General features: G+C 40.7%; 2 protein-coding genes across 2 annotated transcripts; both read left to right on the top strand.

Moving 5' to 3' along the window:
* Positions 1–3,154: 3,154 nt before the first annotated feature.
* Positions 3,155–8,190, top strand: arl13a (ADP-ribosylation factor-like 13A). Its single transcript, XM_071916193.1, has 10 exons — positions 3,155–3,174; positions 5,030–5,146; positions 5,568–5,638; positions 5,741–5,993; positions 6,166–6,271; positions 6,462–6,667; positions 6,816–6,924; positions 7,288–7,552; positions 7,652–7,768; positions 7,876–8,190. The coding sequence occupies exons 1-10, from the start codon at positions 3,155–3,157 to the stop codon at positions 7,929–7,931; spliced, it is 1,320 nt and encodes a 439-aa protein (XP_071772294.1). The 3' UTR covers positions 7,932–8,190.
* A 1,301-nt stretch (positions 8,191–9,491) lies between these two features.
* tmem35 (transmembrane protein 35) lies at positions 9,492–12,081 on the top strand. The gene is made up of 2 exons (XM_071916189.2): positions 9,492–9,637; positions 10,644–12,081. The coding sequence occupies exons 1-2, from the start codon at positions 9,518–9,520 to the stop codon at positions 11,007–11,009; spliced, it is 486 nt and encodes a 161-aa protein (XP_071772290.1). The 5' UTR covers positions 9,492–9,517; the 3' UTR covers positions 11,010–12,081.
* The last annotated feature ends 388 nt before the right edge of the window (positions 12,082–12,469 follow it).

Raw genomic sequence — 12,469 nt, 5'->3', positions numbered from 1 at the left:
ATAAAACCAACATTTGTGATCCAGTGCAACAGAACCAGTTTGATGTTTGCTCAAATACTATGCAAACAAGGATTATCAATTTGCAAGGTGCATGGGAAGAATATCATCTGCTGTTGCCAACTTGATATTTCCCATGCAAAACCTTGAAAAAGCCAATCATTCTCTATTGCACAGCCTAATTTCAGTATGACCTACCATTTCAAAATAAATTAAACATGTCTCCTGTGTGCATGTTTACTGGAAATGTTGTTTACAAAAACCTTTCCTGAAAGAGCTGTCATTTCCTCTAGCATGATAGCGTGATCACAAATACCTGTAAAGCTAAATGGAACTTTCAGGCTTGTTCCCCTTCTACAACAACGTAAAAACAACAAAGAGAGTTGTTGTGCCAAGTATATGTGTAAACTGAACTGACCTGTCTCACTGTGAACTGTGGTACAGTTTCAACACAGGATACACAAGCTCAGCCCAAACATGACAATCTCTCCCTGTCTAATCAGATCCCAAGTCAGTGACATGAGCTCTGCATTGTGAAGGGGGTCTATGCAAACCACTGAAGGCTTGTCATTACTAATGCATGTGTTTGGCGAGGCAGTGGTGTGGGTCAGTGACTTCAGACTGCACAGACTGGATACTCTGTGGAGCCTCAGTCTTCCGAAGTGGAAGACTGAGGTCTTGTCATATCCAACAAGTCAGCCATACAGAACGCCTGGCCTGCACCCAGTGCACAGCCTCAGCAGCCAATCAGATCAGTGCAAGGGCACTCCCCACTTCAAAATAGAACAAAAAGCTGGGTGCATTCCTGTCTCAGTCTCAAATTTACCGAACAGGATTAGGGCCACATATGAACAATGTATTTGAGTTCTGAGATTGTACAGAATTCTGACTTTCTGACTTTAATCTCAAAATTCTGACTTTAATCTCAGAACTCAAAATGTTTTTTCAAATGTGGCCCTAATCCTCTTGCGCACAAACTCTTCACCTCAGACTGAAACAGAAACTCTCTACCTTTGCCCTGCCTTTGTTTTGAACTATATGTAATGTTGACATTTTAAAGCAGAAACCTTAAAGCGGAAGAGCAAAACCTCTGCACACGTGTGAGTTTCTTTATTAAACCAAGCTTTCGGTCAAGTAGACCTTCTTCAGGTCATGCATACAAAAGCAGAAGGCTTAAAAGAAACCTAACTGTGCAATTTAACCAAAAAGACAAAATTATAAATTTAGTAAAAATGTATTCAAAGGGACAAATCACAATTAAATAAGAATCACAACATAAGCTGTTGCTGATCCTGTTATAGTTATGTGTGCACTCTGGAGAGGAGAATAGTCTCTCTCCCTGGCTTTAGCAAGGTCTTTTTATACACACTGATACAATCATCTTGGAAAAAAAAGGTCATCAAAGTGATCAAGGGAAATGCAATCAACCAAAGGGGAAAAGTGATCAAGGGAAAAACAAAGAGTATTCTGTTTCAGTGAAAGAAAGGAAAACAAATAGTAGGCTACCGGTATACTTTTTCAATCAAAGAAATTAAGGTTAGCAAAGAATATCTTCAACATAACTCGATCCCAGATTCCAGACTCAGCAGTCAGGTGTCTCTGAGATATGTTTGCAATGTGGAGAGCAGGAGCAGATGAGACAGGGTGTGTGGTAACTATACTCAGCTGCTGCTGCTGCTGCTGCTATGAGCGTGACGATGTGTGTGAGTGAGAGGGTGTGTGTGTGTGTGCGTAGGTGTGTGTGTCACTGGCAGCTGACAGGGCTGTGGTCAGAGTCTCGGATGAGTCTAGTCAGCAGAGGAGGATCATGCCTGATTGGACATTGCTGTAATAACTTAATGAGATAAGACCGGCGTACAGAACGCAGCTCCAGGTGTCCAGGATGTTATTCATGCCATGTCAACTGAATGATGCCACTTTTATCTGCCTGAAGTATCATTTCATTACAGCTGCAGCGGCTTTATCCTGAAGTCCACTGTCCATGTTCTTAGGATTTTCCTACTTAGACATTATAATGTGACATTATTAGCAACGTGGATTGGTGGGTAAAATGGTTGCCATTCAAAAACATGTATATCAAGTTATGAGTAGACATAGATATAGCTGCAGGGCAAAATTCTGCCTTATTCATGTCAGCGTGAAAGAACCACAACACAAAGCCATTATAATAGTGAAACAGACCATGAGGTGCAACCACAGCCCCTAGCGTTGAACCTCTGTGTATAAGGCCACCTAGTGGCCAATATTAAATGTTACCATGGCACCGAGAAATAATGCAACAGCTACTGTAGCAAAGTTACAGTATTGCCTTATTGTATCATACACGTACAGTGTCTATTAAGTGATCCATAAGCTATATTGAAAATTGTGTTTTATTATTAACATGACATAACATTTTAGTCATTATACATGTTTAAATTGCATTTGATAATTTATTATACTTATAGATAGTAATAGTTACTACTAATTTATAGATAATAATATATAATAATAATATAGATCATTTTAGTGGTCCCTTCTAAATAGTTTTCACACTAATCAAATGTGTAAAACCATATCTTGTTTTCTTTCTCTCCATTATGCAAACTGAAAAGTGTTGACATTGTTATTTCTGAGATCATAGCCCCCCGTCCCATCTAATCCAATCAAAATGTACAGTGAGTACAGTGTACAGTGAGTCTACAATAAGTCAGACCTTAACTATAATGGGTGTTTTGGTTCCAATTATACCTGTAATCTGGGCTGGCTGGCTTGTCACTGTGTATTGTAACCTTATCATTAAAAATAGCTATGATGTCATTATCTCCTGTAGTTGTGCAGCCTAAATCCATCCAAACGCTCTGTTGTTGCCATAGCTACCCCTCTCCGACCTGAAAAGGCATGGGAGATCACGGCATGTCACAGATCACACCATGGGACACTTTTAGTTCTCATGGACCGATATACACACCTTGATCTGTTCCAGTTAAAAAAGGAGCACACCACCCAATGGGGTTGGCAATTGGCTCAAAGGGCCGTGGGATTGGTTGAAATGCCAATACCACGCTTCCCAGATTGCACCTCCCACATGAGGTGACCAAGGGCTTAGTTTGAGCCTGATTAGTTCTGTAGCTGGCTGGTACAAGATGTCAGTAGAGAGGTGCACACAAGCAAATGCATGGACATAGAAATCCTTCTGTAAGTATTCCTTCAATTTATCTTAGTTGTACTAAACTTTGCAAATTTTGCATCTGATGTGGCGAAGTAAGTGATACATGGAGACCCAATGGGGTCTCCATGTATCCTGTTTGAGCCTGTTTGAGGGACTTAGCAAGACTTGTAGTGTCCACTGGGCTTAAAGTGCATTGTTTCATTTCCTTGTTCCACTGCATTTTGTGTATGTCAGGGTTTGTTCACTGTGTGTGAATTTAGATTGGCAATTTTTCTTGACGCAAGAGTGTTTTAGGTTTAGATTTATTTGTTTCAGATATTGATTGAACACAGTCAAACTAGTCCTCTGTAGAGGTTTGTTGTTTACATCAACAGGTTTTCACATAGCCATGATTACTGCTGACTATGAAGAGTTTAATTGTGAATTTATCTACTGGGCCTCCGCCATCCTTTACATTCCCATCTGTCATTTTATTTATGCTTTCTGATATCAGTGGTGTCAATACGTTTGTTCTAGGCGTGGGCTAATATCAGATTTTCATGGTATGATCATGTCTGCCAAAAACATTCTTGGTAAACAATATTATCACAGTATTTACAAAAATCAGCTGAAAATTGCTAGTAGTGATGAAACAGAGAAAACCCAGAGAATTCGGAACATACAAGATTTAATGTTCTTTTCCTTTTAAATCTTCACATTGAGCACAACACATAAACCTTCACATTTGAACTTTTCTTACATTCAACACTGCATCCTTTCACAGTGTCATTTGAAATAGTTGTTAATCATAGTAGTCACACTAATAATTCGTGTTAGTGTCATTACTGTTACTGTTCTGTACTGCAGATAGTGAAACTGGTGTGCTAGCCTGCTCTGAATGTCCAAAACACTGATTTTGGACGTTGAGTAAAATGCTCTTCTTGAACAGAGGAAATCTTCACACACTCATGCTCATAGTGTTGTGGAAATGCAGGCGATGGCTTGTCTGCCTTCTCTAGTCAAAACAAAAATGGGGTCAGCTTGTTAACAACACGGTGAAAGAGGGACATTCTTAACTGAATCAGTCAGGGCTTTAGCAGATTACAGAGCCTGAGCAGATGCAGTGGGCAAAGGGCTGACAGACCTGCTTGTTTTTTTTTTTAGCACATGCCCGGCTGTCACTTCAGACACACCTGCTGAGTGTGTATTACTAGACTTGAGCAGACGACTCATAGTTCCCAGGACATGGCAGAAAGCTAGTACTGTGCTCATGCATGAGCGGATTATGCCAGGCCAAGTGTGTGATGTCACGATTGATCATTGAGACTTACTGTATATGCTCAGGAGAATAGAAGGTGCGAGAACTATGACTCGTGTAAGTAGCCTACTAGTTATGTAAGAATAAACTAATCTTGCAATGTACAATGGAGAGAAATCTTAACTGTTCAACTTATGGTACCAAGTATGGGTGAAGAAGATTCCTGTTAAAGTTTGAATCTGTGTAGTAAATGTATGCACCTAACAGTCATTTCAAAAAGGAAATGGAAATCTGTATGTTAGAGAACATGATTGACAACACTGCAATGGTCCTCATTGCTGATTGCACAAAAATACTTATATGATATTTTTGGTTGATTATGGATCAACAATATTAAAGAAAATATTACTGCTTATATATTCAGTAAGTGAGCTAATTTTGGACTCTAAAGAGCTAGAGACAGAGACTTGGCAGTCACATCATTGCCTGGAGTGGCCATCTGTAAAACTGTCCTAAGCCCACGGGAGACAGACACACAGCATCTTTGTGCTGGACCCGGCCATGACCCCTAGTGACTTAACAGATTGGCCCTTTTTGTGTGTATGTGTGTGTGTGTCATACTAAGGTCTGCCATCTGTTCCCAGGTACCAGTTCCAGAAAAAATGGTGGCCACTGTGCTCACCTTGCTCACCTCAAGTAAACATGTTCAACCTGATGAGCAACTGCTGCACCTGGGTCTCCAAGATACAGGAGCCAATCAGGCAAGAGAAAGCAAATTACTTCAACAATGATCGAACATGATCAACACTGATTGAAAATTGTAATATTAGTCTGATGTCTATGAATTAAAGCTGCACTAGGCAAGATTTCTATGTAAAAAAAAAACAAAAACACTTGTTTAATCAGCCTAAATGCAACAGATGGGAGTGTCCCATTCTCCTGGACTCACCAACGTTAGATCTTTTGCCTCTCTATTCCCTTTGGTATAAAGTGATCCTAGACATAACATGAGCGTATGTGTGCAGTTTACTGATGCCACCTTACATGATTTCTGGCTCTTGAAGTTCACATTTTTCAAACAGTTACCTCTTGCTGCCATTTAGCACCAACATGTGAGTTGCCTAGTGTAGTTTTAACTCAAATTCTATGTTGTATTTTATTTTATTTTGTGCTTCTCCGCAGGAAAGTGGCAGTTCTAGTGCTTGGTCTTGACAAAGCAGGAAAAACATCCTCTATCAGGGGGATGTTCAGAGGTAATTCAACAGTGACTCATTTTTAAATGTGCCTTTAACAGAAATAGAGACAATAAAAAACGCATCTGTGTCTCACTGTGCGTAAATATTTGTCTGCTTCAGTTCCCCATGCTGTGGAAGCGGGTCCCACCCATGGCTGTGTCCGCAAGGAGCTGAGAGTGGAGAACTACCTGGTCACCCTGCTGGACGTGGGAGGAGCAGCGGAGTGGCGGGCCGCCTGGAGGGAGCACTATGGAGAGGTGCATGGGATCATCTTCGTGGTCGACTCCAGCGACAGGCAGAGGATCAAGGAGGTCAAGGAGCTTCTGGCTGACCTGCTGAAGCAACCAAGAGTGGCTGGAAAACCCATACTGGTGTAAGTAAAGTCAACTTCTTAATTGGATGAATGGAGTGATTTGTTATCCACAGTGTAAACAGTGCTCTCTGGTGGCTGATGAGACAAAATATCAAAATAACTGAAGTCATCGGGTAACCGTAAAATTGAGGGGCGACTTTTTAACTGTGTTAGTCTTTCCTTTATTTTTCAGGTTGGCCAATAAACAGGACAAGATGAACGCTTTGCTGGGAAGTGAGCTGATTGAGCTTCTGTCTCTGGAGAAGCTGGTCAACCAGAGCCGCTCTCTGTGCCATATTGTAAGTGTTGTCCTACAATTACCTACTGCTAGTTGGACAGACACAAATCTCATGTAGATATTGAGACAGATGTGGATAGTAGACAAACAAGCAGGCAGATTGAGAAGCACAGAATTGTAGAAATGCAGGTAGACAACTCAGACAGAGAAACAGACTCATCCTGAATTGATGAAGTTCCCTTCCCTCCCAGGAGCCTTGCTCAGCCTTAATGGACCTGCGACGCTGGTCGGACAGGAAGACACTGCGGGGCCTCCGCTGGTTGCTGCGTGCCGTGTGTCTGGATTACCCAGATCTCTGTGCCCGCGTAGCCCGGGACAGCAAGAGGCCTCTGGCTCCTGAAGAGAGGGAAAAACTTGGGAAAGCAGAGAAAGGACGCAGAAAAACCAAGGAGGAACGGTGAGAGACGTCTTCACATTCAGATAGTTCATAGATGTCTTTTCTTCAGATATTGTGCAGAGAATAGATCAACAGCAACTTTGGTATAGAGTATTATTCAGTGTGGGCTGCACACTGACCTTTTATGTAAAATATTTTCTCGCCTCAGAATGCGTTCCATCAAGTCTGAGCTTCGCCAGGTTCATCAGCCGCAAGAGAAGGAGAAAAAGACCAAGGGTGGAGGCAAACTGCAACCCATTCGAAACATCCTGCAAAAGGTTAAGAAAATGTTATTAATCTGTTATTAATCAATCATGTGATATCATTAGTCAAAGCAGAAATAGGTCTAAATCACTTTTTAAGACCTACAGTATTTCTATAGACATGCTTTTATGTAATGATGTTTCTCTTTCTATTATTGTTCCACTATGTTAGTTTATTGGTATAAATTTATCCCACTACTCCATCCTTTACCCTAACCAGGGTCTGTATCCCACCCTAACCCCAATGGTTATACCACTGTCTTCTTCTTTCCTTGTGTAAGCCTGTCCTTTGTCTTTTGTTTGCTTTGATTGTGAAGCACTTTGGACATTTGTAATAATAAATACTTCGAATGGTGCTGACAAGTATTTTCCTCACAGGAGAACACGCTGAAAAAGAAGCTGAGCAGAAAGAAGAAGAAGCATGTTAAGATCAAGGAAGGTGAAAAAGACCAAGAAGGAGAGAATGAACAGGAGGAGGAGGGCGAAGGCAACGAAGGGGAGCAAGAGCAGTCTGGACAGAAAGAGAAAGCCAGCAGTGCCCTGATCCCCCCAAAAAGAGGCAAACTGAAGCGCAAGACGAAGGTGAAAGAAGAGACTCTGGATGTGCCAGAATCACCTGAAAATGAAGAGAAGATACCCAAAGGTATAAATGGTTTAAATAAACTATCATCATGGGTTCTTAATAAGCTTTCAACTCTTGTTTAAGGGAAAAAAATCAATATTTCTTTTCTCTCATGTCTAGCTAAAGGGGAAAAGAGGAAAAAGAAGAAAGTGGTGAAAGTAAAAAGGAAGAACAAGATCAATACGGAGGAGGTGCCTAGAGATTACTCCCAACCTGTTGACCTGTCTGCTACCTTTGGTGAGCCTCATCCACTTCTTTAATTCCCCACTCAAGTACGATAGCACTGTGGACTCTGTGATGAAATCCCAGTTTTAAAAGACAACCCTGTTTCCCAACCCTGATAGATCTGTATCGAAAAGCGATCATGGCTCTGAAGGAACGTCAGGAACAGGGAAAGTGAAAGAGTGAAGCCTGGTTGTGTCCCGCGACCTGAACGTGACGATGTGTGGTCTACTTGCAAGAGTTTATGGTCACACTGCATCACTTCACACACTCACATCTCAGCGAGTCACCGGGAGAAAGGCAGAGAGACACATTCTGCCTACTATTCCTTTATAATTTCCTTTTTACACTCTCACCTCAGACCTGATCCCTGAACCTTTGGAGTACAACTGGAAATTCCACTGTGTAGTGAAGGGCAGCTCTGAATATTTATTCATAGTGTGACATGATAATGTTCTGCTATCCTTTTATTAGAGATATATTATGTAAAAATAAAAATTACAAAAAAGAAAAAGAAAAAACAAGCAAAAAAGAAGTCAAACATGAACTTGTGTACTTGGCCAAACTGTTAGAAGAGTTTTTTGTTTATATACTATACCACTACTTTGTTATTTTGATTGAAAGGGAGATATGATTTTTGAAATGTCTTGACTGTTTTTTTATGATTATTTGAAAAATGTCCACGTTTTCCAGAAATGAACGGTGTGTGTACAGGGTGGGCATTGTTAAAGTGATGAACAGATCTATGGAAAACTACAATAAACACTCTTTTGTCACTACTGCCATGTGTTTGATGTTATGTGTTTACATTATAGCAGGAGCAACACTCATACCACTTACGGTTATAATAGCGGGCAAATTATTTAGCAACCCCTTATGCTACTTTCTGAGATACTGAAACTTTAAAAAGTCACAGTAAACTAAAAATGCTTATTTGAGTTTTTATACCCAAATAAGCTTAATTATTTTGTATGCTTTTGACTGTCAGCTAATATAATAGGCAGATTTTGTTACACAGGATTTGCACCTCTACTCTTATTTGTTATAAAAGCCAAACTTGAGGAAAAGGCCAGTTGTTTTCCATGAAAACAAAACACTAAAGTTCAAATGTGAATGGGCAAATTTACATCTTAAATTACAATAATCACAAGGGATTGAATGTGATGATATATGGGCAAAAATGCCTTTTGTGTGCCTCCAGTGTGTATTTATTAAGATTTTCTACTTTCATTTCAATCTGCTGGGTTTGGTTGAGAACAAATAAAACTAAACTGTCAAAAATATGATACAGCAACTGCTGTGTTATCTGAGACAAACTGGAACAAGCAGGAATATAAATTGGCTAGGTATTTCCCATGTAGGCTAAAACGAAGACAAAAATTGAACATGGTGAAAGTTTGGTTAATTAAGGCAGTGCCCAAAACCCATAATTTCAGTTAGGGAAATGTCCAATAACTGATCAGTCATGAATGTGTGGGGGTGTGTTTGAGTTGCGGATGGGTAGACAGAAGTGTGTCCTAGATGCTGTAATGGTGGTGTCGGGGTGAGAGGAAAGTGAGGGGGTTCCCAGAGTCACCTCCTGTCCCATAAACCCTAGCTCCGCCCCTGGATCACTGGGCACTGACTGGGACCCGTACGTCGCCATTTTTGTCGCTCATCCAGAAGCCCATCCCCCTTGTGCATCTTCACCGGGAAAACGTCGGAGTTTCATTCAGTTCACCGGGAAGCGACTGGCTGCACGGTGGCGGGTCTCCACACACGAACATGGCCTCACCAAGGACAATAACTATTGTGGCCCTCTCATTCGCTCTTGGTTTGTTTTTCGTGTTCATGGGAACCATTAAGCTCACTCCGAGACTAAGCAAAGATGCATATAGTGAAATGGTGAGTAAAACTGGGGGGGGAGGACAAAACTGCTGGTCTGCATCCGAGGGAAAAGGCCATTGTTCTGTGTTGGGTGCAGATGCGAAAGGCTCTCAAGCTCGAATAATGTGCTGGGATGCTGACCTAAATTTGTCCAAGATACTGAATATGAATGCATCGTATATTTAGACATCATCACATCTATCGCCAAGCCTTTCCCAGCGGAATATTCTCTCAAGCATCCCTCTAAGACCTGCTGCATTCCCTGTATATAATACAGTTAGCATAAAGGCTATATGCTTAAAGATAATAAACCTTAAAGGATGTCGATATTGTCAGCAGGCCTGCAACGTATTCATGAAACGATTAGAGATATAATTTCAGTCAACAGCCAATAAACACTGAAGTAAGAATGCATGAATGCATGCGTCTCTATTCCTTTATAAATGTGTTACAGCATATAGATAATTTAGCATTGGCCTACTTGCAGCAAAGAACGGGCCCAACAATCATCAGTTAGCAAATATTCATCTATATGTGAATATGTGTTGTAGTACTCGCTGTCAATTCATGTGGAGAGTAATTTAATAGCCAAAGAGCAATGGCGGCGCATTCGAGCAAATTCTGTGTGATGCACCTGCTGGTGCTGATGTTGAACTGCTGTGTGTAAGGTAGTAGCTGCCATGCGTGTAGACTTCACATTAAATCCAACTGAATATGCATTGAGAATAATTGCTTAGTGTCGTTCAGCTTCATTTTATAAGATTATGGGGTTTTCTTCAGATAAGGCCCAACTGCAGGCCTGCAATTAAAGCGATAGGCACACATTTCCAGACTCATTACAGTGAGGAAATCAAAGCATTTTAGTGGAGAAACACTGCTTGACTTGAGGATGTGAACCTCTAATGCACACTTGGTCCTTAATCCATCTCACTAAAAGACTCCCAGTAGAAGTTTCTACTGCCTGAAGGAGTTGTTGAGTCTTTTAGGATTAACTGAAATGATGTCTCTGTTCTGTGTTTTTCAGAAAAGGGCATACAAGAGCTACGCCAAGGCGTTGCCAGGCCTGAAAAAGATCGGCATCAGCTCGGTCCTGCTCCGTAAGATCATCGGCTCCCTGGAGGTGGGCTGCGGTGTGGTTCTCACCCTGGTGCCCGGCAGGCCGAAGGATGTGGCCAACTTTCTGCTGCTGCTGGTCATGCTGGCCGTCCTCTTCTTCCACCAGCTAGTAGGAGACCCTCTGAAACGATACGCCCACGCTCTAGTCTTCGGTATTCTGCTCACCTGCCGACTGCTCATCGCCCGCCAGAGTGAGGACCGGCCGGAGAGGGAGGAGAGCAGGGAGGAACAGCACATCAACGACCAGGAGAAGAACAAGGTCAAGCAGTCCTAAGCTCCGGTTCCCCTTTGGTCCGGGCTGCAGCGAAGGGAGCCTTGCGCCTCTTCTATGGATTGTAGTAATTCAAATTTTGAAGGAAGCAGTCACTACCGATAATGATGCCCCTCACACACATCCCCTGTCCTATCCTGTTGGCTGACTGGTTACTCTCACCTACTCCTCTGCACTGTTATTGTGAAACTGAAAACTCTTGTTCCATACATCCGATACAAAACTGTGGACAATCATACCTGTGAAAACTGTAATGAGCTCGGCTCATTGTCACACTAGTCATCCATTTTCCCTTTTTTGTTGTCCATATTTATTCCACCAATACAATGTGTTACCGTATACCATATGTATGTGTTTTTGTTTTTACTTTCATATGAATTTCCTTTAGGCTACAAGTTGATTTGAGAATGCTGTTGTTTTTCATGAATGAATATTTGTAGCCTGTTTTTCTAACTTGTTTTTTTATATCGTAGGTAGGGGAAACTGATAATTTATGAATTGTATTATTTTACAATAGTTCAAGCATGTTTCATTTGAGCTAAAGTATACATTATAAACCAAAATGAGTACTGTTGGAAGATTTATGGACTGATTATACATCATCTCGCATTTATTGAATATCCACATCATTTTTTTAGCAGAAGGCCTATTTTAGAAAAAATATATAAATCCTAGTTGTTCTTTTTTTCCAATACCTATATGCATGAAATCCCTTTTCCTAAAGAAAAATAAGCTGAAAATCCTCCTTCTCATTTCAGCTTCAAGTATCACCTTGAAGTTGTTTAGTTGGAAAGGACAGCAGGTGCTGCATCAGGTGTCTGATACTAGGTTACATGTTTCCAGAGCAAAACCCAATGAAAAGTCTCTTTGCTTGTTAAAGAAACTGGATTTTGACTTTTGCTGTTCACAGTTAAAGTCTTATGTTCATTCACTGTCACTTAAGTCTTTCGCTTATCTGTTTGATTTGTTTTAATTTTCTCATTGAAGCTATGAAAAGGATTCCTATTCAAATTTAGCTTTTTGGATGCAATCTCAGTTGAAAATCATGTCAGTTAGTCTTTTCACAATATTTCTGTAAAAGTAAATGATATAATTAAAATAAAGAATTGGAGGTGAGATGAACTAAATGTTGTTTATTTGTGTTTTTTGATTTCATTCAACCGTACTGCACACTTAATGCCAATTCAAATAACACAACTGTCCAACAATATGGGTTTTAACATTGTGTTTTTTTGTTGTCTCATATATAACAATGTGTACATCAATCCCTGTTAAGGTAACTACTTCATAACAAGCCAATAAACTGCACAGCCTAAAATGCAGTGCTCTCCACCATGCCCTAACAGTGGCTAGATGTGTTATTTATGTTATCAACATTTTATATTACACATTTTACAACAGTTTTAGATTGCATTTTGTGAAATGAACTTGGATTTACAGTCAGGGCTGTAAACCAAGTCTAA

The sequence above is a fragment of the Centroberyx gerrardi genome, chromosome 16 (assembly GCF_048128805.1).
Source record: "Centroberyx gerrardi isolate f3 chromosome 16, fCenGer3.hap1.cur.20231027, whole genome shotgun sequence".
NCBI classification, from domain to species: Eukaryota; Metazoa; Chordata; class Actinopteri; order Beryciformes; family Berycidae; genus Centroberyx; species Centroberyx gerrardi.
Note: the sequence above shows the minus strand (reverse complement) of the source record. Positions and strands in the feature narration are given on the sequence as shown.

Coding starts and splice junctions, on each gene's coding strand:
- arl13a (XM_071916193.1), top strand. CDS start 3,155: ATGGACATAGAAATCCTTCT. Junction 3,175..5,029: donor ATGGACATAGAAATCCTTCT/GTAAGTATTCCT, acceptor ATCTGTTCCCAG/GTACCAGTTCCAGAAAAAAT. Junction 6,272..6,461: donor GCCGCTCTCTGTGCCATATT/GTAAGTGTTGTC, acceptor CTTCCCTCCCAG/GAGCCTTGCTCAGCCTTAAT.
- tmem35 (XM_071916189.2), top strand. CDS start 9,518: ATGGCCTCACCAAGGACAATAACTATTGTGGCCCTCTCATTCGCTCTT. Junction 9,638..10,643: donor AAGATGCATATAGTGAAATG/GTGAGTAAAACT, acceptor TGTGTTTTTCAG/AAAAGGGCATACAAGAGCTA.